The 24392-nt window shown below is 37.6% G+C and overlaps 1 protein-coding gene across 1 annotated transcript in view; it reads right to left on the bottom strand.

Moving 5' to 3' along the window:
• The window catches only part of EEFSEC (eukaryotic elongation factor, selenocysteine-tRNA specific), a 177748-nt gene that overhangs the window by 35978 nt on the left and 117378 nt on the right, over positions 1-24392 (bottom strand). The window contains exon 6 of the mRNA XM_060766181.2: positions 23465-23621. Within this exon, the coding sequence (XP_060622164.2) occupies positions 23465-23621 (157 nt within the window). The remainder of the gene's footprint in view (positions 1-23464; positions 23622-24392) is intronic.

Raw genomic sequence — 24392 nt, 5'->3', positions numbered from 1 at the left:
AGTTTTGAAACAAAACTCCAGAATTTGAACTTTTGAAAATCCATTTTGGAGTTCCATCATTCACATAAATAGATAATATTGATATACAAGACATGAATGTATGAGGTGTAGTCAACATTTCAGTGAGGCAGTGTGGTGGTATGAGCACTGAACTAAGCCCTAGAAGACCAGGATTTGAATCCCTACCCATACATGGAAACTTTTTAGATTACCTTGGGCAGGTCACATTCTCTCAGGACATATCTACCCATCCCAAAAAGGGAGCAAATAAGCTCTGTGGTGGCTGCATGTTGACCAGAGCTAATGAAGATTAATGTGGGTCAAGGCCTTGAATTACCTTAACAAAAGTTGTAGGTTGCTCCAAATTCTCCCCAAGAATCCAGATGGCAACTTTGGACCCATGTAAGCAGTTGCATGAATTCCGAGACAGAACTGGATTCATACAGCTTGAGTACAGAGTGATATTCACCATTCCCCTCCTATTCACGTTATCACAGTGGACAGTGAGTGCAATATGGCAAGTGTCCATTGCTTGTCTTCTGATGTGAACTAGCTGATGCAGTGAGATGACCAGAGAAGGGATGAGGGAAAGGAAGGGCCAATTCCTTCTCTTTTCCCCTCCTGCATTGTTCTGGCACCCCAGCAGACGTCACTCCAGCAATGAGTGACTGACACTAGCCATGTTGAGCTCACTGGCTGCTGCAATGATGATAGCAAGACAGGGATGGAAAGGGTGGCCGTCCAGCAGGTCCAAACTATATGTACAACATAAGCCATGTTCCTGAACCACTTCTTATAAGTAAATAGTCTGATAAATATTATTTTTAAAACTTCATGGAACAATAATGAATTGATATATAAAGCACCATTTCCCATTCAAGTGTATTTTAATGGTATGTCTGCACCAGGTCTCATGACACATTTCATGTGTGATTGTAATAGGACTGTGGAAAGTGCTGGGACCCAAATAGTGGGACTTGATAAGGCCAAAACATTTATTACAAACAACATTCAAACAACCAGGGAAGATGATAGTATAAGTAGTCCTCATGATATCAACTGCCCTTAGCTGGAAATCCATTGGTAACAAGTTATGGTATCAAATGAGATTATCACGGATTGATCCTGTCAACATTAAATGCAAGAGGCGAACTGTACTCATCTTTAATTGCCAGGGAAATGTAGGCATTCAGAATGGCCAAAAGTGTGTACAGGATGTTACCAAGCTTCTTAATCCTTCAATTCTTAATACACACCCTTGCCTGAAGGCAATGAACCCCCCCCCCCCTTGGGCACGTCACACTCAGGACATATCTACCCATCCCCTACTGACCATCATATAACTCCCAGAATAATTAAGTCTACTCTTCTCCTTCATCACCATGAAAATAAATCACTTACTTCCGTCTGAGGTTTCAGAGATGGCTTTTTAACCGCAATTCTGAATTTGAACATTGACACCCATACAGTCATATATTTATAGTTACTTTAATAAAATGTGATTACATGTGCTCCAAAAACTCTGAGATATGATGGAACACAAGCCAGGTTTTCGGCTCCTGTTAGTGAGCAAATGTATAATTTATATGACTTTATTTATAATTTTTAAAAGGGGACTGCTGTATGATTAAAGGGCCATATTAGCCAGGTTAAAATTTTTGAATACGATCTACCACAAAATTTATACTGATGGAGGAAAAGTCCAACATCAAGTACATGCAGCAACAACTCACAGACTGATGACTTTACTGCTTTCTTTTGGCAAACAACAGCAATGACAGATGATATAGAATGCTAGTAGTCTTCACATTTACAGAAGAAACATTTTCTTAGATACCTAGACTGCAGAAAATCCATATGTAGTATCTTCAAGTCAACTTATGGCAACCTCATGAGTTTCATAAGTTTTTCATAGGCAAGGAATACGCAAGGATGGTTTTGCCAGTTCCTTCCTCTAACACAGTGGTTCTCAAGATTTTTTTCTGTTGGTTGTACTGAAATTAGTTTGCGTTTTATTATTGAAGGTGTCTTAGAATTGAATAAATATGATATTAAAGAAAAAAATAAGAAAATGTTGAAGAATATGGGACAGTAGCTTTGTTGTCGCAAGCCACTTTTCCAAAATATATCCACCTTAAGCACATATACAACAAAACACCACTGCTATCACGTTAAACATAAATTTATACACAAAGATTGACATTACTGCTTTATTGCTTGAAAGTGCCTTTCTCTATGATACAACCTTGCTTTCCTGTATGATTTTTACAAACTACATGGAGGAAAGTACTTGGAGTAGCTGCCAGGCTGCAGTGCTGTCAAGGCCACTAAATACTGTGGAAAATGTACTTCCAACTAAACAAAGTGAATCAGAGAAAAGTTCAGATTCCGATATGTAGACATTTTTAAATGGGCACATCTACACTCTTATCTGCAGAGCCTGATCACTAGCCAGAAAACACCACATTTCAGTTTATCTGGTGCCTTGCCTAAAGACAAATGCTAGGAGCTGGGAGTTACGCCATAGCTAAGAAGGTCCCTCTGAGATGTCAAGAAGGCTAACCTAACCTTTTGAGATCCATATAAACAAGCAACTGAACATGGAAAGCACTGAACCAAGGGTCTGTTGTTTATTTAACCTCTGCACTACAAGAGACATCAATCCCTGCCTTATTAAAGAAATGCACACAATACCAGCCCGGCATGTCTGCTCAAACAGCTCTCTCATATTCACAGTTTCTCAGGGGTCGGAGGAAGTTCTGGAGGGGCCTGTTTCATAAATAAAATCCTTGTGCTTGCCGATAATTGTATTAAGACTGGCTCTGAAAGCTCCAATTAAAATCCTTTGGTGGGGAAGGACTAGAGAGCTCCATCCAAGATTGCTCACAGATAGGGGATTTCTTATTATCCCATTCTGGTCATCTCTACTTTGCTTGCAGATGAAAAGAAGCAGGGGATCTGGGATAGGAAATCAGAAAGGTTTCAATCCTACTCCCCACAAATCAGGTCTACCATCAGATTTGAGGGTTTCAGGTTCTTCCCAAGATACTCAACCTTTGTAGTATGAAAGGCTAATATACAAAGGTAATCAACAAAAATCAGTATAGCTATATAATATGATTTGGAGCATATTGACAACTGTCAACAGTATAGCTGCATGCAATATTCAATCTAAAAATCTCCCACAACATAAACTTTTCATTTTTCTAGCAATTACTTTTTAATTGATTCCATGAAGTAAATGTTAGGCTTGAGCATGGATATGGTTTGGCCAGTTCCCTTCGTCCAATCCGGCTTATTTGTTCTACATAACTGCAAGGGCTCAGCCACCATGATTGTTTCAGCCAAAATGGGTCACGTGGCAGTCAGTCATGGCTCCTCCTCTCCTATTCGGAATCATGTGGCACGCGAAGAGGCTGCTGGGTTTCCCTGTGAGCCCTGCCTGTTGGGCCAATCAGAATCGAAGAACACCATGACATGTTTTACACAAGCTGTGTCTATTTAATACCTTTTGGAGATTTTTTTAAAGATTTCATTTCTAAAAAGAAAATACATTCCTAAAAAAAAATCAGCGGATTACCCAAACATTATGAAACTTGGTGGGCTAACAGTGGTAGATGTTTCCTCCAAGTGCAGTCATTTTCATCCCAATAGCCCTAAAAACGATGGGAAGGGGAGCCCGGGAAGTCTCCCCCTCCCCACTGATGCTAATGGGCTGGATCTAGCCGTAATTTTTGGCTGCAGACTGAAAACATCTATTTGGCTACTCACCCATTGGCGTCATTGAAAGGGGATAGAGTTTGAGGTATGCATAGATCCAAAGATACATATATGCTTACAGGAGACAAATACTAACGATGGTATACCACGTAAGAGCCAGGAACAATGTTCCAAGAGAAAGAAATTACTCCATTCGCTCTGGAATTCCTGTTTGCCTTCAGAGGCTTAAGGACTTACACTTTCTTGCTAGCTTTATGGATGCAACTCAACCATGTTACATGGTTAAAGAAATTCACTGAGCTGTTACCTACAAAAACCTGGTAAATGGAAAAAGTCTGAGAACAAAAAGGTTGCTTTATTAATAAGTGGGCTTCATTATCTTGGACTTGTTCATGAGGGCTTTCCTTTAAGATAAGACAGGTTGGGTTGCTGCTGGGGGAAAATGTATTCATGGCAGCTGAAGACAGCATGTGCTGCCCCTAAAAGCAGAAGACTTTAATTAGTGAAAACCCATTGCCCAGCAAGACAAGGCAGAAAAAAAACCCAATGAAGCCATACATGAAAAACATTTTAGAGTGAAAAAATGCAGTACACTAGAGTAAAGTGCTGGAAGCATAGCAAAAGCTTAATGGTGATTAATGACAATTCAAGCGGGCAGAATCAGAGTCACAATCTAAGGTTACCTAGGTCAGAAATCTTTACTTTACAGATTCAATAACTACATAGCAAGGATGACTTTCTTTGTGTCTGTTTATAGGGAGCTTATATAGGGAAGTTAGGCTACCCTTTCTTGATTGCGCTTTTGTTGGCAACCAATATTTATTTGGACAGGCTTTCAACAACTGACTAGCTGTTGAATAAGGAGCTTTTAACATGTCAATGCATTCTTTTTTGCTGCAGTTCTTTTAATTGTTACATTTTAGTATTAACAATTAAAACTGTGTTTCTGTATAATATGGGTTGAGTACCCTTATCTGAAAAGCTTGAGACCAGAAGCATTTTGGATTTCAGATTCTGGAATACCAATATTGGCCTATATACACATAATAAGATATCTTGGAGATGAGACTCAAGTCTAAACATGAAATTCATTTATGTTTCATATACACCTTATACACATAGCCCAAAGGTAATTTTACACACAATGTTTTAAATAATGTTGTGCATGATACAAAGTGTGTATTCATTGGATCATTAGGAAAAAAAAGTGTTGTCTTCCCAGTCACCCATGTGAACAATTCTGAATTCCAGAGTATTTTGGATTCTGGAATTCTGAGTAAGGCATACACAACCTTTATGGAATTTTATATTTTAATTTGTTGTTTTTAGATACATTTACAGTGAACTGCCATGACTCCTCATACTGGTAACAGGAAAGAAGGAGAAAGGAGGCAGTTGCAATGACCATGTCAGTAGGGAAAAAACAGGGAATACACATAGGTAAAGCATATTTTTAATTTTTGTATTTCCAAGGTTAGGTTTCCAGAAGAAAAATAATGGTATGTTGCACATCAATGGCTCTTATCGTAAATAAATAATATTTGAAATAAATCCTAATGATTTTGATTAAGTTTATTTAGACCAGGGTTAGGAATCATGCAGCGCAATGCCCATCATTTCTCATTTTTGGTTATGATACCTAGGGATGCTGGATTGTGAAATCCAGTAACATCTGGAATGTCACATAATTCCCACCCTTGATTTTAAATTATATAATGTATTTATTTTGCAAGTATTCACTAATACCTCAAATTACAATGAGGAAAAATACTTTCAAACACAATTTGAGAAGACCGAACCCTGTTCTGCTGTGGCTGTCTACAACTATTCCATGTCACCATCCTTGCTTTGTAAACTGTTCATCAGCTATAATGTGACAATTTCAAACTATCATGGTTTTTTCTCAGTGGCTGTACCTCGTACAAGGAAAAGTCCTTTCATCAACTTTACTGGCAAGATTTCCAGTAAAACATCAACCAGCAAGTAAAACACAGCATTTCCCATAAAATTATAGGCTGTCTTGACATGCTGTCACAAGCTGGTTTATTTTGAAAAACCACTCAGCACTGGTTGAATTCACTTTCTGGTTTTGGACTACACAAGGCCACTTTGGGCACCCTCAATGGGGTAAAAATGCAGTACAAATTGCTTTAAGAAATAAATAAAATATGTAGGCATACACTCAGTGGTTTGAATCCTTCTGGTTAGTCTTAATTCAAGAAAACATCTTGAAACAATTGTTGAATAGTGAATAAATACACTATTAAACGAAACCCCTTTGTTTCAATGGGTCTACTCTAGCTGGGACTATCAAGCGAAGTCAAGTTGAAAAATCCTGAAGATTAAGCTATACTTTCCCCGCTCCCCAAATGAAAGAAGATATCAGGGATACATATAATCTAGATGCTTCCATCAGCTTGCTCTGAATAAAACTAGGTCTAGGATGCCTGCTAGGTTGGCTTTAATCTCCTGCATTCTCTTCGGGTTCCCACTGGGTTGTAGAACCTGAGGCTTATTCAGAGTATCTATTTGAGTAAATGGGGAAGAGTGGATGGGATGACTGACACAGAGAGAGGCAGACATCTGACTGAATGAGAGAAGCAGACACAAGTATACCATGGATGTGATCTGCAAAACCTAGAAATTAAGGGCAGCAGAACAAATGGACCACAGGCTAAAACTAGGGCACAATGGCCATATCCAGATGTCATACTAACGTATTCATTCAGAAGATATCAACAGGATATGTGGACTTGCACACTTACTTCTCCTCCCACATGGTTGGGAAAAGTTCAGAAACTTTCGCATGTGCTTATGGTCAACCACGGGTTGTCACGTCAATCATGGTATAGATGTGTTTAGTTTTTAAAAAGCCAATTTCAAACAATGTTTTCTGAAACTGGCTTATAATCATATTTAATGAAGTTAAATAAAAGTTAAGTGGTTAAGTGAAAGCGGAAGTGAAAGCTTCTGGAATCTTTTACATCTGGCTGAAAACAAGTTTAATGTGCAAATGCAACCAAAACCAGAGAACAGCATATCTGTATAAAGGTGGCACTGGTATACAACAACGGAATTTTAGTCTGAACTTTAAAGATATCCTATTTACTCAAATCTAATGCTCACCTTTATTGGCTAAATGACCTCACCAAAATTAGGATGAGCATTAGATTCACATTAGTGCTGAGCCAAAGCAAAAGGGGAAGCTGCTTAAGGGGCACCTGCAGGTATGCAACCCTGGGATTTGCAGTTTGGCGGGGCATCAGCATTATTTGACAGAGAAGTTTCAATGTCTCTTAAAACTACAGTCCTCATGAGTCCATAGCATTGAACCAAGGCAATTAAAGCATATTCATTCTACACCATATGCACCATATGCAACAATTGTTTTTGTTTTTTTGGGGGGGGGGGGTTGGCATTGCTGAAAGCTTTGGTATCCGAATTCTTTTGTTTTAAAAGAAGGAATTCTAAGCAGGCAGCAATTGTAATTGCACACCTTTTTTCACCAAATTACAAAGAGTGTACTTTTTGCTGCACTGCATTACATTTGGCAGCAAATCCTTTTTTTTTTTTTTTTTGGGTTCAGGGTTTTGAACATTGGAGTATGCATTAGATTCGATGGTGCATTAGACTTGAGTACCTATGGTGCATTAGACTTGAGTACCAATAGTATTATCCAAGGTTCAGCTCCTTAGACAGATCCTTTACATTTCAAGGTAAAACCCAGAGTAGATTCCCCATAGAAAACCACTCCTTCATAGTGCATGATGACCAAATGCTAATAAGTCTCTATCTCTCTATCTATCTATCTATCTATCTATCTATCTATCACACACACACATAAACAGCTCAAATCAGATGCATCAAGCCCAAAATCTAATTCACATTTATCATTGAAGAATACTAAGTACAAATTTCAGTTTCTAACCCATGAAGTTGAGTCAATAGATCATCTTATTTGATATGTACTTTCAAAAGCCACCAACAGTGTACTTAGAGAGTAGACAAGATTTTCTTCCAGTCGATGCCACTCTAATCAATAAAACCCAGCTTTTCCACCTCCTCAATGTGGTCAGCAAGACTTTTATACTAAAACAGTTTAATCCTCTCAAGAAGGGATCATAAAGGGAAGTGATGCCTCTCTGGCAACCAGCCTCTGTCAGCTTCTGTGTCCATGTCACAGCAGCCAAGTTTTACAAAGCAGGAAGAAGGAGATTTATGCTTGAAGTACCCCCTTAAGGATTTTCATTTTTTGTTTATTTTAGAGGGTTGGGGAAGAGAGACTATGAAAGAACAAGCAGAGCTAATCTCCAGCTTTGAAATAAAATGTAACTTACACAGTTGTTGTTGTTGCCGTTTGCCCTTGGGCTTTTGCATTCACCTCAGCCGAAATCCTCCTGCTTAACTTCATCTGATATGCTAAGAGAAGGCAACCCAGAAAGCCTTCTGGCTACTGGCTCTTCTTTTTCCTCTAATAAATGGGAGTACAAAGAAACCACCTAAATTCAATATTGCTGAATGACTGCAACTAAATTGTTTTAAGGTAATGTAAACAAAGATTTGCAAATAGTATGGTCACCCATAAAAACGCTATTTTGGCTGGATCTGTCATCCCACGTAACAGTCTCACTGGATTCCAGAATAAGTAATGGTTGCTAACCTGTAACATTGTTTCTTTGAGTTGTCATCTGTGAAATGCACACATATGGTATTTTCTGCGCATGCGCAGGCAGAATCTTCTAGAAAGTTTTAGATACATTTAGAAGATTCCATCTCTGACTTTGCAGACACAGGAAATACCGTATGTGTGATTTCACAGAGACCACAATGAAGAACTACATATATTGTGACTCCCTTAACTATAGTTACACATATTCGTGCTCCAAAAATATTCCCATCTGGAAGTTTTTGTGGGCCTTTCTTATAAATCAGAGTACATAGCTCTTTAACATTTTCTTGGCTTGATCTACCTGGTTTGAGCCCCTTTAACTGTGCTACTTTATAAACTAGTCTCTACCTGATGGCCTATGTGCTTGCTAGAGAATCAAACTGCTGCAGAGCACGGCTTCTGAGAACTTGTAAGTAACCTATGCCTGTTTATTTGTCCTTTGTTGTTATGCATACCTTAAATGTGAGTAATACATACAAATGTTTATCCCCTTTTGAGACATACTCTAGCCACCTTTGTATTTTCCCTATAGATCCACTGTCCCATTGTATAAAACACCCGAGGAGGGATTACTATTGTGAAGAACTTGATGTCTCATATATCCACCTGAGGAAGACTCTAGTCGAAACCGGTCGTGGATGTGGATATCTGTATATAAAGAACCGTAAATTTTCTAAAGCAAGGGATCCTATGCCCTGAAGAGAAGTTGGTTTTACACCAAGAAAGGCTCTTTACATTACGCTTACTCTAAAGCAAGGGATCTTGTGCCCTGAAGACAAGTTGTCTTCACCCCAAAAGACTCTTTATGTTATGCATGTGTAATCTTTGTAAACAACTGGTTGTTGTTCATTATACATTGTGTTATGCCTATACCATATAAATTTGTTGTTTGTTGAATATTGTAATATACAAACTGTTAGGCAATATTGACCTTTGTCATTTATGTACCACAACTTCTAGTGGATTTGTGTTTTTTGTATTGGTGGGAATCCATTGTCTTCTTGTGCCTTCCTAGGTCCCCCAGTGATATTCTATGGAATGCTTTCAACCAAACATAATAAAAATATAAAGTTTGCTATTTTCTACTGTTTTAGGTATCTATGGGGTCTTGGAACATAACTCTCACAGATATAGTGGCCATACCAAATATAAAAAATCTTGTACTTGTCTTTTTTTATTTTAACTCTACCCTTTTAATTTTGCCCAGCCTGCTGTGCACAATTTTATTATTTTATTTCATTTCCTGTATTTGATTTTGTATTAATTTGTTTTGTTTATGTTTCATTTGATGTTATTATTTGCTGTATGCATTTTATTTTGATTTGTTGTAATTGTTGGGCTCGGCCTCATGTTAGCCACCCGAGTTCCCATTGGGGAGATGGTGGTGGGGTGTAAATAAAGTCGCCGTCTTCTTCTTCTTCTTCTTCTTCTTCTTCTTATTATTATTATTATTATTATTATTATTATTATTATTAAAGTGCTGGGAAGTGAGAAAATGGAACATTAAAGACTAGGCTCAGAGTGGCTGCCTGCTCTTGAAGTTTAACTTACTTTCTGTTCCCCATCCCTAATAAGGCACTAGCTTAATTTAGACCTCCTCTTGTCATTTAGGTAGAAATTGAGGCTACTGTTTAGAAAGTTTTTGTTAGCAAACACATATATGTCCGAGAGTTCTTTGTGCTTCAAGCTGCCTAAATATCTAAGCGAGAAGCACTGTGCATCACTTGACTTCAGTGCATATGTATGTAAATGCAGCACATGGGCTCAAAATGTTACTGTACTGCTTTCCTTTCATCCTCCAATAACTGCTTTTCCAGATAGTAAGTGTTACTAAATATGTTTAAGTTGCATTCTTTGTATAACCAGATCCATCCTGAGATTAAACATTCCAGTTAGTGTTCTTAAAGGAGAGAAAAAAGAAAGGGAAGTAAAGAAACTTAATTTTAGGAATGGGCAAGAATTATCATGCAATTTGAAAATTAATAAAGCTTTTACATGTTTTCATTCTATGTGCTAAAACAAGGAAGGTTGCACTAATCATTCAAAAGATATATTTGGGAGGCCAAAAAGATGCCAAGCTTCAACTATATTATCTCTCCTATGGGCAGAAAAGAGGGATGAAGGAAGCCAACAAAGTAGGACTCTGAGAAAGACAATGCTGTAGGAAATGGCATGCTTAGCATTTTTCCCAATAAGGGATCATGGAGTTAAATCATGACTCTTGGGGAGAAAATGACGCTTGATATCTTTTCCTACCACAAGAGAAGCATGTTGGCACACTTGAGAGCCCCTGCTTCTACCTGTGAGGTTTGCTAATACAGAACTCAAGGAATAGGGTATTGTAGACTAAAACAAATGCAGCTTATATTCATTTTTAAAACTACATATTCTTCTAAAATCTCAGAAAAGAACTACAGATGAAGCTTGTACTAAAACCAAAGATACTCCATGTGAACACTACATATTTGAAAACAGGATTTACTCTTAGCTTTCATTCACATTTAGTTAGGAGACAAGACCAAATAGAACAGGCATGGTGATCCAAACAATACATGCAGTTTCCTAATAAAAAAACTTCACTGAAGGTTTTGAAAAGACTATTCTATATAAATACATTTTATCATTCTTTTTAAAAGCTTACCTCATATTCTTTCATTTTCAGTAAGACAGTTAGCTGAAACATCCCTGAGGATATTTAGCACTTCTTGATTTATCACTTTTACTCAAATTGAAATAGGATTGTTCTAGCACTGAAATCACATGTTTTCAAAATATACCACTATCGCAGTAATATAGAAATGAGAAATTTTAATTCACATGTTAATCAATAATTTGCAAATAACCAGTAGCATTTTATCCTCTTCTCTCTGAAAGTAATAACAGCCTTTTCTTTTGGATTAAATAAAATAAAGCATTTAATTTTTTTAAATATACTGTAAACTAACTTTAATCTAGTGAGGGAAAGAAAAACTGCAAACAAATACAGTAATGGGGAAATCAAAGAAAATGCACCATGAAAAACAACTATTCTTACCAGTAAGTTTGTCTATCTATCCACCTTCAGAAAATGTCTACTGAAATTAATAACGAAGGGAAATAACTGATACTTCAGCTTGGCTCATTTGTCCTTTCTTATTAAAAGCATGATGTTTTATATTTAAAGTCAAACTAAATCAGAAGCATTCACTGAATGGTTATGAATATGTTGGACATGCACGGCTTATTCTGAATGAAAAACACGGCTGCTTTTAAACAACACATTCATATAGCAATCGCTCATTATTCAGCTCATGAAGAGTAAGGGGCAAAACCCTGCAGGCAAAAAGTGCCACAGAGCAACAGGAAGAACAAATCTTTTCCTAACAGCTACCTGATTAGGTCCAAGTCAGAACAATGAAAACCAGCCCGAACGCCTGGGAATTATCTAGTGTATCCAAACAAAAAAGAGAGGTAAAAAGAAGAAAAAGAAGAGAGAGAGAGAGAAAGCAGCTTTAAAGAAATGTAATGCAACAACACCAAATTGAAACCAAGCACAGCAGCATTCTTTTATACTTTAATATATATTCATAGCAACTGATAGAACAAGTGAAGTGGGATTGACTATGATATCAGTTTCTGTAGTTCACTTAGATATAATTCTTAAACTTCCTGGATAAAAGAATCTGGGACCTGTTATCCAATGGCTACTTTCCCTTCTTCTTTGTTGACCTCCGTCTGTGAAAAAGACCCAGAAAAAGAGGGTGCATGCCTGGATATTTCACTCTGAAAACGCACACACACACACATGGACTTTTTCTGTGCCCGAACTAAAATATTGGAATTTTTGAGCATTAAACACAGCATCTTTTGGCAGGACCTCAATTTCTCTAAGGCACTTGTCCACATCTTTCATTTTATTTCCACTGAAGGCCTATAGCCCAGAAACACTTACGTACATTTTGCATGTATTATTTCAGCAAACACAGTACTTTGTTTTCAGAAAACAATCTCTCTCTCATGAGAGAACCAAGCTGGACCAAGGAACACACCAGAATTGATTTCTAAAAGTAATGTACATGCCTTCAAATTTACCTGCCAACAAATGGCAACCCCATGAATGCTAACCCCATGAATTTCATGGAGCTGTCCTAGGTGAATAGGTTTCAGAGGTGATTTACCGTACCATTGCCTTCTTTTGAATATTGCCTGCATCACCTGGTACTTCTTGGCAGTCTCCAGGTCTGATCCTGCTTAGTTTCCACAATCAGACAGGAACTTCGGCAACTCATTCATTTTTAATCCAAGGCAAAGAAGGAGTTTGTCTGTCCATGCGAGAGAGTTCTTGCCACAAGAGGAGCACTTCTTGAAGAGAGATGTTGGTCACGTGGATTACTAAAGTGCATGTGTAGCCAATACAACAGAAAGAATTTAGAAACACCAATTGTGAAGCATTTATCTATTATTATTATTATTATTATTATTATTATTATTATTATTATTGAAAACCTGATGGAAAGGAACTAGAAAAGTATTATGCGAAGAAAACAGGTACAGAAGTGACTAAATGGGGAGAGGACAGCATTTCAAATGCTGCCTATTGAGTGCTGGATGAAAAGGAGCTAAGTTGAAATGGAAGAGGATGAAGCTCAACATTCAAATGTTCCTAAATTAAGACATAAAATGAATACATACTGTTGCAATAGAGTCATATGCATGTCTACTCACAAGTCTATTAGGTTCAATGGGAATTAATTAAGTGTGCACAGGATTATAGCCTTAAGATGACAAGTCCAGCAGTTTACCTTAAAGGATGAACATCATCTGTTCTTTAACTGATTATTATCCAATATGGTAAAATTGTTCACAGATTAGAAAAGATTTCCTTACTGTGTATTCACACATTGTATGCACTACTACACAGGTTTTTTTTTTCCTTTTCTACAACAATTTAAGTAGGGCTCAAAAATTATGTCATGTATATCTAAAAGAACCTATCAGGTTTCTCAGCTTCCAGTCATCCCTCAACAATGTAAACATTTCATTGTATTCATGAGGAGTGGGAGACCTTGTATGCACCAGTATTGAAGGAATCTTCAAGAAATCAAATTTAATTATTTTTATAAAGTTAATATGTCTAAGCCTTTATGAAAGAAACTTTAGTAGAAAGAATAAGAAATCTAACTGTGTATATAGGGGGAGTAATAGAAGTTGGGGGGGGGGGTGAGCTAAATTTAATTTTAAAAAATCTTCTTTAAAAAGAACCACAAACAGGATACAGACATATTAAAAAAGCAACACTGACCTAACAAAGGAATGTGAACTGTATTTGACTTAAACAACGTCATACTCACTACTCTTCTCTCCACTGAAATGCTGGTAACGCTAACAGAAAAAGAGACACTTCGCAATTTCCTAATCATGCCATTATTTTTGAAAGACCATTCTGTTTTGATTCTACAAAACTATCTTGTTCAGGGCCCTATCCCTACATAATGGGGGGCAAAGCCTGAAGCTCCAGGCTAGAAGGTGGGCGTGAAGGACCCTTAGCTAAAATATTCTGTTTTGTCTTATAAAAACTTAGCATGATCCTTATAGTGAACAATTCAGTGAACCGAAACTGGCAATGCTATATTTTACTATTCATTACATTGTGTAACACTGAACAAAGTCATCAGAATGATATACAAGCAGAGAAGAGAATGGGTTTTGCCTTTAGTTTTGTTCAGAGGTGAGCATGCAGTAAAAGCAAACAATTCAGAGGTTAAAAAAATACTTGATGTAACTAGAGACAATCACAACCTATTCTGCTTGTTCTGTAGACCAGTGCTGCTCAAAGTGGTGTTCCCTGGACGATGTCAGTTACCAAGCCATTAGCAGCAGGTCCCTGACATGTTTCTAAGAAAAAAAGAAATAAGCAAAGGGGCGAAATGGTGCCCATCTCTGACACACTACGGGAAAATAACTGCCACCCCCCCCCCACCCCCCGGTCAAATATCAGATATCCTGAGAAGCATTGTTGCAAGGATTCACCTGTTGTCTGATAGCAAATTTTAAATGACACATAGTTTTTTTTTCCATGGTAACTATTATCTATCTATCTATCTATCTATCTATCTATTTAGAACTTTTATATACCGGTCTTCTCGACCTCCGCAGAGGGACTCAGTCCGGTTCACAACAAAAGATTCATAAAACAGTAGTTTAAAAACATCACATCCCATGATACACTAACACATTAAAATACAGTCATATAATTACATAAGGCCAAGTCGTCAGAAGGAAGTCACAATTCATCACCATCCGTCCGTGTGGTCAGGAGTTATTGACTCACTCATCAAATGCTAAATTCCAGGGCCAAGTTTTCACCAGTTTTCTAAAAGTCAGGAGAGAAGGGGCAGTTCTAATCTCCAGTGGGAGAGAGTTTCAGAGCTGAGGGGCCACCACCGAGAAGGCTCTTATCTACAGTAAAGGACTTATTAAACAAGTGAACGTCTGCCAAAATAATCTAAATGTTTCTTCACTATTGGGGTATTTTTACATGTAACATCCAGAAACAACATATAGATACGTAGTATAGTTTTTCTGAATGATGGCAATAGTAACTCTCCATGTGAGAATCTTCTAAATATCCATCTTCTCCAACTTTTGTCAAGATAAACACTAGTGGTTTCTTTTTTATATAGAACAATATATTTCAGGATTCCTGTTATTTAAGTTCTTTACATACATGCTAAAAGAAGAAGAAGAAAGAAACTCTATATAAAACAGAATGAGTGTAGACAAAATGTCTGACCTAAGCTTTCGCTCAGTTCTGGGTACCGCAATTCAAGAAGGATATTGACAAGCTATAACCTGTGCAGAGAAGAGCAACCAGAATGATCAAAAGTGTGGAAACCAAGCCTTATGAGGAATTATGTAGGGAGCTGCATCACCTGGCTTCCCCTTCAGCCATCCTACAGAGAGAAATGTCTGGCTCCCTCCACCCACCCATCCCAGTTGTTGCTATGCAATATGAGACATCATTCATGTTGCTGCCAATATTGGCTTACAACGCTTCCTCTTCACTTGCACCATGGAGCCCCGCCGGAAGTAAATATATGTCGTGAGATGAGAGCCAGGGCATCGTACAAAGAGGGGGCATTGTACAACAGGCAATTCTTCTTATCTAATGAGGTAGTGAGCCTAATTTTCCCATCCATAAAATGAGGAATTTATTCTGATATATTGAAAAAATTAAGACTAAAAAAGGTGGCCATGTCTATTTCACATAGCATATTAAACCAAATACCAAAGTCAGAAACATATTAGAAACATTGGAGGTAAATTTCAGGCAAAAATTGGCATGATAAGAAACAAAGATGGCAGGGACCTAACAGAAGCTGAAGAGATCAAGAGAAGGTGGTGAGACTATACAGAAGATCTGTATAGGAAGGATAATAATATCAAGGATAGTTTTGACAGTGTGGTGAGTGAATTAGAACCAGACATCCTGAGGAGTGAGGTTGAATGGGCCTTAAGAAGCATTGCTAACAACAAGGCGGCAGGAGACAACGGGTTCCCAGCTGAACTGTTTAAAATCTTGAAAGATGATGCTGTCAAGGTGATGCATGCCATATGCCAGCAAATATGGAAAACACAAGAATGGCCATCAGACTGGAAAAAATCAACTTATATCCCCATACCAAAAAAGGGAAATGCTAAATACTGCTCAAACTTTCGTACAGTGGCACTTATTTCTCATGCCAGTAAGGTAATGTTCAAGATCCTGCAAGAAAGACTCTAGCAATATATGGAGCAAGAGTTGCCAGATGTACAAGCTGGGTTTAGAAAAGGCAGATCAATGAGAGGCCAAATTGCCAATATCGGCTGGATAATGGAGAAAGGCACAAAAACATCTATTTTTGTTTCATTGACTATTCTAAAGCCTTTGACTATGTGGATCATAATAAATTGAGGTAAGTTCTTGGTGGTATGGGCATACCAAATCACCTTGTCTCTCTCCTGAGGAATCTGTATAAGGACCAAGTAGCAACAGTAAGAACTGACCATGGAACAACAGACTGGTTCAATATTGGGAAAGGCGTACAGCAGGGTTGTATACTCTCACCCAACCTATTCAACTTGTATGCAGAACACATCATGCAATGTGCGGGGCTTGACAAATGCAAGACTGGGGTAAAAATTGCTGAAAGAAATATTAGATATGCAAATGACACCACTTTGATGGCCGAAAGCGAGGAGGAGCTGAGGAGCCTTCTAATCAAGGTGAAAGAAGAAAGCGCAAAAGCTGAGTTGCAGCTAAACATCAAAAAAACCAAGATTATGGCAACAAGAATGATTGACAACTGGGAAATAGAGGGAGAAAACATGGAGGCAGTGACAGACTTTGTAGTTCTAGGTGCAAAGATTACTGCAGACGCAGACTGCAGCCAGGAAATCAGGAGATGCTTACTTCTTGGGAGGAGAGCAATATCCAATCTCGATAAAATAGTGAAGAGTAAAGACATCACACTGGCAATGAAGATCCGCATAGTTAAAGCAATGGTATTCCCCATAGTTACCCACAGATGTGAGAACTGGACCTTAGGGAAGGCTGAGCGAAGGAAGATACACGATTTTGAACTGTGGTGCTGGAGGAAAGCTCTGGGAGTGCTTTGGATCGCAAGAAGATCCAACCAGTCCATCCTCCAGGAAATAAAGCCCTACTTCTCATTGGAGCGAAGGATAGTAGAGGCAACTTCATGAGAAGAAAGGAAAGCTTAGAGAAGACAATGATGCTTGGGAAAATGGAAGGAAAAAGGAAGAGGGGCTGACCAAGGGCAAGATGGATGGATGGCATCCTTGAAGTGACTGGATTGACCTTGGGGGTGGTGACTGCTGACAGGGAGCTCTGGCGTGGGCTGGTACATGAGGTCACAAAGAGTCAGAAATGACTGAACGAATGAACAAACCAAAGTCAGTGTATTATCACCACCACCACCATTGTTGTTATAAATATAATTTAAAAAAATGTAAAGGCTACTTAAAAATTTAAATCAGACTTCAACAGCTTTTTTTAAAAGCCTAGGTCAAATACAGTGTGCCCCTACATAAACCAGAATCTAGGGAAACTCAAGGCCCATCATATAGAACACAGAATATTTTCAAACTATGGTTTGTGGATCTTGTGGATGCAGAGTCTGTGGATAAAGAGGACGAACTGTTTACCTTCATCCTAATTATACTGTTTCTAATTTTATCGTATGAATATGTCAACAGGAATTTATGGGGATATAGTGTAAATGGATCACTCCTATTCTATTGATATGGAAAACACTTTATATTCTGATATACAAGAAATGCCTATATTCCTTACCTCTCTCTACATGCAAAGAATGTCAATAAACAGAGAATTTGGAATGATGGAATAGGATGAACAAGGAGGAAGGGTCTGGTTAGAAATGTAAGTGGTTCATAGAATCATAGAATCATAGAATCAAAGAGTTGGAAGAGACCTCAAGGGCCATCCAGTCCAACCCCCTGCCAAGAAGCAGGAATATTGCATTCAAATCACCCCTGACAAATGGCCATCCAGCCTCTGCTTAAAAGCTTCCAAAGAAGGAGCCTCCACCACACTCCGGGGCAGAGAGTTCCACTGCTGAACGGCTCTCACAGTCAGGAAGTTCTTCCTCATGTTCAGATGGAATCTCCTCTCTTGTAGTTTGAAGCCATTGTTCCGCGTCCTAGTCTCCAAGGAAGCAGAAAACAAGCTTGCTCCCTCCTCCCTGTGGCTTCCTCTCACATATTTATACATGGCTATCATATCTCCTCTCAGCCTTCTCTTCTTCAGGTTAAACATGCCCAGTTCCCTAAGCCGCTCCTCATAGGGCTTGTTCTCCAGACCCTTGATCATTTTAGTCGCCCTCCTCTGGACACATTCCAGCTTGTCAATATCTCTCTTGAATTGTGGTGCCCAGAATTGGACACAATATTCCAGATGTGGTCTAACCAAAGCAGAATAGAGGGGTAGCATTACTTCCTTAGATCTAGACACTATGCTCCTATTGATGCAGGCCAAAATCCCATTGGCTTTTTTTGCCGCCACATCACATTGTTGGCTCATGTTTAACTTGTTGTCCACGAGGACTCCAAGATCTTTTTCACACGTACTGCTCTCGAGCCAGGCATCCCCCATTCTGTATCTTTGCATTTCATTTTTTCTGCCAAAGTGGAGTATCTTGCATTTGTCACTGTTGAACTTCATTTTGTTAGTTTTGGCCCGTCTCTCTAATCTGTTCAATTTTAATGAACTAAAAGTAAATTAAAACAATATATAATGATTGGTTAATACGTACCTACCTTTTAATAAAATCTACGTTGAGCTTATAGTAAACAATAAGGTACTATTTCTACTAAAATAATTAAACAGAATTACATTATTCACTAGTCACTAGTTCTTCATTGTGATTTTAAATAATGAAAACTCAGTAATTCAGAGGAATGATTTAAATCAATTTGTTTGCAATTGAATCCACTCTGATTGCAGGAGGGCCTATGATAACACTGTAGCCAGATGCGTATTTCTGTTTCTCTTTCTGTTTGTTAGGTTTTATCTCTTTGTTACTGTTTTACATTTGTTCCATTTGGTCCTGTTTTGTTTTGTCTTTTCTTTCCCTCTTGTGTTTGACTAGTGATTTGATTTTCTTTATAGTTTATATTTGTGGTGGGTTGCTTACTAAGCAATTTGGCCTCATATAATACAGCTGAGCATCCCCAACTCTGTTCTCTCAGTAAAACTCAGCTTGTCACCTTATCAGCATATCCTTAAATTTTGCATTTCTACGTCTATGCACAGATACAGCCTGCTCATAAAGATCAGCTCACTCCTTTCATCAGAGGAAGTAGACTAATGTCTACAAACAGTTATGCTACCAACTTCTTTCCACTCAGTCACAAGATCCTTTTGCACTCTGTTCGCTCAATGACTGAGCTATAAGTTGTAAAGCTTTGTAGCTCAGTATATTTTTTGCTATGAAATAGTTACAAGTGCCCCCAACCTACTGTATCCTTCCCCAATTGCTCCAAAGCAACAACAGTGCATGACGTTTTTTGTTTTTTTTTTCGTGTCAGGAGCTACTTGAGAAACTGCGAGAGAGTTGGCCATCTGCAAGGACATTGCCCAGGGTACGCCTGGATGTTTTACCATCCTGTGGGAGGCTTCTCTTATTTTCCTGCATGAGAAGATGAAGCTGACAGACAGGAGCTTGCGCTGCTCCCCGGATTTGAACCAACAACCTTTCGGTCAGCAGTCCGGCCGGGACAAGGATTTAAACCATTGTGCCACCAGGGGCTCCAATAGTGCATGATATATGCCATTGAGAATTATAATCAATTGTGGGAATTATAATCAATGAACATTAATGCCCTGTCCTGTATGAGCAGAAACACTTTCTATTTGTACACTAGGATTTGTACACTGGATCTTTAGATCTTTAGATCCAAAGCACTGCCCACAAACAAAATCCCTGAAAGTATCACAGACCCATCTACTGGATTCTCCTTAAACATAATTTAAAAGAGCCAGTATCTTTCATGAATATTCTATCTTGGTTTACAAACAACAATAGGATTTAATTTTCACAAGTTCTCAGAATTTTTGGTTTAGAAAGCTAAATAACAGGATAGATTGCATCTCAAAATTAGTATGTCAAATGCATATTATACTGTAATGATTCAGTATAATTGGAACACCATGGTCCATGAAATAAGCTAACAAAATTCTTCTCTTGCGAAAAGAAAAAGAAAAAAGAACACTGCTTATTACCTCTCTGGAAAAACCCAGATTGTGTGAAAGGTGTTAACAAACCCTATTTTAAAATTGCTCCGTCTATAAAGGTCATACAAGAAACAAGGGGTAGTTAGTCAAAGTTTACTTTCATAATTTAAATTATAATATATAAAGTAAGCGATTCCAAAATTAAACAGATCAATAAAAATGTAAAATTTCAGAAAAATGCTAATATTTATGTGCATATATTACATAATAATGAAATGTTAATTTGACCTCTTCAGGAACACATAAAACAAAGGTTAAACTGTATTACAATGTGAGAACAAAGTGTAAACTACCTTTTAGCAAATTAACATTAATGCAGTCATCATCAGCATCTAATTCTATTACTTGTATATGCTTCTCTCAAGATGACACTGGTAATGTTTGTGTTTTCTGTACAATTGTGCCCACTTTTTCCCTCTCGACATTAAAATGATAGTGTCGAAGGCTTCCTCTGAGGATGCCTGCCATAGATCTGGGCGAAACATCAGGAGAGAATGCTTCTGGAACATGGCCATACAGCCCAGAAAACACACAACAATCTAAATGATACTTTCTAAATAGCTTATCCATTTTAATCCCATTTTCTCTTACATACAAAAGATTTCAGGTTTTACTTTGTAATTTAGAATATAGTCCTGATTGTGCTTGGGGCAATTTTCCTAGAAAGGCGGTATAAAAATAATTTAAATATATACATCAATGAATAGCTCTCCTTGAGGGAAAAGCAGTGCATATGCCAATGCCCATTAATAATTATCTCTCTATATTAATGCCTCTTCCTCAATAATTTTTATTTTTGCTCAAAGCGGGAAATAGATACAGTACTCATCAGGTGTCAGAAGCATATGTAGCGATAAGGTAACTTTCTCCATATAGATAAACCGTTAATAAAGCATCATTAAAAATAAATTCCCAGTTTTGGATATAATGGGAAACAGAGGTTAAAGAATTGGGGAAATGATGGGGAAATAAGAGAAGTGTACAAGAATGCTTCTTGTTCTTGGCTATATAAACCATATTTTATTCAGCCACAACATTATGATTCAGAAAAGTTAATTTGTTTAGCTCCAACAGAAAATGAAGTTTAATTTCAGAATTTGGGAATTCCCCTTCTTTGTCTGCCTAGCAAAACTGCATGGCTAAACAAATAATTTCTCTCATTTAATTTGCAGTTTCTGTTTAAAACAGTCAGTCGAAAAGCATGTAGATTCAGTCTGAGACTCTCTTTTTGTTTTGTTTAATTGTAAAGAAGAAGACTGTGTTCCCAAACAGGGGTTGATGATGAGTAGCTTTCAACAGAATATTAATTCCTCTTATCTAGCCATTTCTTAGGAAATACTTTCCTTTACTGGTAAATATTTGAGGAAAAACACAGTAAAATTAACTTTTAAAAACATTCTCTTGAAAATCAAACTATCTAATAAAGGATGATTAGATCAACCCAATGGATAGCATCTCCTCGGTCTCAGAGAGGGCTGAACCTTAGATAACAATTTCCCCCAAATTTTACTTTTAAGTTGTAATAAATCAGCATTAAATGCTCTTTAAGGAATCATACTTGGTTGGAACAGCCTAAATGTCTTTAACAAATGATATACCTATCTATATCTATTTATATCTATCTACTAATGTAGATAGATTTTTTCAAAGAATCTCACATTTTTGCTTTTACTGCAAACTATTATTAATAAAGAGTGAGGGTATAGGAAACAAGCATGTCTGGATCTTAACTTTGGTAATTAGTGATCCTGCAGAGGCCAGAGAGCTGTCTACAAAATGGTACTGAAAGTCCCTCATATAGACTCATGGGGCATAGCTACATTGAACACTTATGTGCAGTGGCTGAACACTACAAGGAGCTGATCCATCTTAATATTTGTGGAAACCTAAATGCTGCTCCAGGATTTGGTTTCTCCTCCGAGTTTGGGGAATCAAAATAGCTGAACAAGATACCTTCTTGTGGGTGCTCTGGCTGACATCAACCAGAGCTCACACTTACGGAGCTTCCTTAGCAACATAGGGCTCTGGCTGATGTCAGCAGAGTGCTTACAAGAAGGTATGTGAGGTTGCCACAACTACCAACACAGGAGGGGGTGGGGTGGTTACCTGTCCATTCTGAGGTGGTTCAGAGAGTCCCAATTGGGCTGCCATTCAGGGCTATTCCAATATCTGTGCTGCCTGACTGGCCCATCATTATTGATCAGTTTCAAACTAATGCTTCATTGCCAGGGGTGAGAAAGGTGGTATATAAATACTGTAAATAAATAAATTACTAAGTATCCCGATTGCACACAGTAAATATCAATATGGTCTTCTGATTTTCCCTAGACGCTTAAAAGTCTGAATGTTCTATATCACTCTGAACATTTAGATTCTTTCCCTGTCCCATTCTCCATTTGAACCTTTAATAAATAGTTACTGGGTTCATAATACAAATATTCCAGACCCACCTACCTTCTTGTGAGCGCTCTGTTGACATCAATACTAGACCTAGCGTTATACTCTTGGGTTATACTCTCTTTAATTTAGCCAGTAACATTACTGGCTAAATTAAAGAGAGTAATTCCTACAGGTAGCAATGAAGATGTCTCTACATTATATAATTATGGTTAGTATTTTCTGCCCATAGCAAATCCCCTTGAAAAATAGTTCTAGAGTGCTATTATCCAACATTAAATTGTTTATAGTGGCCTACCTGAAAGTAAGCTTTCTGTTACAAAGCAGAGAAGAGATATCTGACACTTATTTGCATTGTCTTTATACTCTATGGTGGGCTGTTATGAATGGGAGAAAGTCCTTAGAATGTAAGAAGAGAGACAAAGACTGTCTCCTACTTTTGTGTTATGTGAATTACTATACTATATGCTTTCAATAAATAAACATAGTTTTAGGGTTGTGCTACATCACCGTTCATGAACATTACACGCCTAAAAACAGAAACAATTTAAAAAAATAATCAAGGACAGCTCTTCCCTTTTCAAACATTTTCAGCCATTAAATCATTGTCATTTTCACTTCTGAGACAGTATGGGCTAAATCTAGTTGTTAGTTCTGAGCAGAACAGGCTTACTGAATCAAGGAAGTTCCTACTAATTCAGTGAATTGTCACCCTTTAGTTTCAGCCCTAAACATAACCTTTCACATGAGTCAACTTTACAATACATACCTGTTTGTGTACCACAGATTACTCTCAATGCATATTTCGATTGGTTCATTTGGATCTTATGGTTATTAGAGTAAAATAGTCCGAATGAATGTAAACAACAAAAACAAATAGTTACCTGGAATGCGAATTTTAAACTTTCCACTCTGTCCAAATCCACCTTCTATTAGGCCTTCTTCTCCTGTAGATAGCTTGACTTTCAGCCCCACAAATATCTGGATGTTTGTTTCTTTTTTAAACAGTGAACGACCAATCACACTGTAATCATCACAGAGCTAGAAATTAAAACAAAAACATCTCAGAGTTCTTGATTTTTTAAAAAAAGATTTATTTTATGGTACCTACAGTGACAGAGCTTCTACCCTCATTTCTGGCTTAGTTTAATTACAAGGGATGTTTCAATTGCTTAGGAAATAAAAGTAACATAAATATTACAATCCAACATCTATAAGTAAATGGACAGTTCTCAGTTTAGCTGCTGTTAAGATCCAGCAATGGCTCAAAATATGGCTTTACTGCACAGTCTGAGAGTTAAGTACAAGAAACTCATGAGAAAAAGACTTTAGATTATACATAAATGTAACTAATAAGAAGATACAGAATATGAGAAAAAGAAAACTGAGTAAATTATATGAACAATTTAAGGAAAAGGGCAGGAGAAACAAATGAAGCTAAACATAACAGGTGAAAGCAGGAGGTGTTTTGAAAAAGCCAGAAGCATTCAAAGTCAGAAGAGGCCATGGGATATATAGAAAGACAGAAATAACGGGCAAGCTGATCATGAGACACAGGTGGCTTTTTTAAATTAATATTTTATTGGGGGGGGGGGGGGAATGTCATGGGAGTACATAAACAAGCTATTTCAAAATTTGCATGAGACACAGATTTAAAGGGAATACAATAAAACAGACAATGGCTGAATGAAAAGCAAGGTAGCACGGAAACAATGGTTGGTGGGAAAAGGAATTATGACTAAAAATATGGGACATGGATTTTAATGTCATAGTGATAAAAAGTGAGAAGTCTAGACACACAAAGGAGCTGGA

The sequence above is a fragment of the Anolis sagrei genome, chromosome 2 (assembly GCF_037176765.1).
Source record: "Anolis sagrei isolate rAnoSag1 chromosome 2, rAnoSag1.mat, whole genome shotgun sequence".
Classification (NCBI taxonomy): Eukaryota; Metazoa; Chordata; class Lepidosauria; order Squamata; family Dactyloidae; genus Anolis; species Anolis sagrei.
The sequence above is the reverse complement of the archived record's forward strand: the minus strand, read 5'-3'. Positions and strand labels throughout refer to the sequence as shown.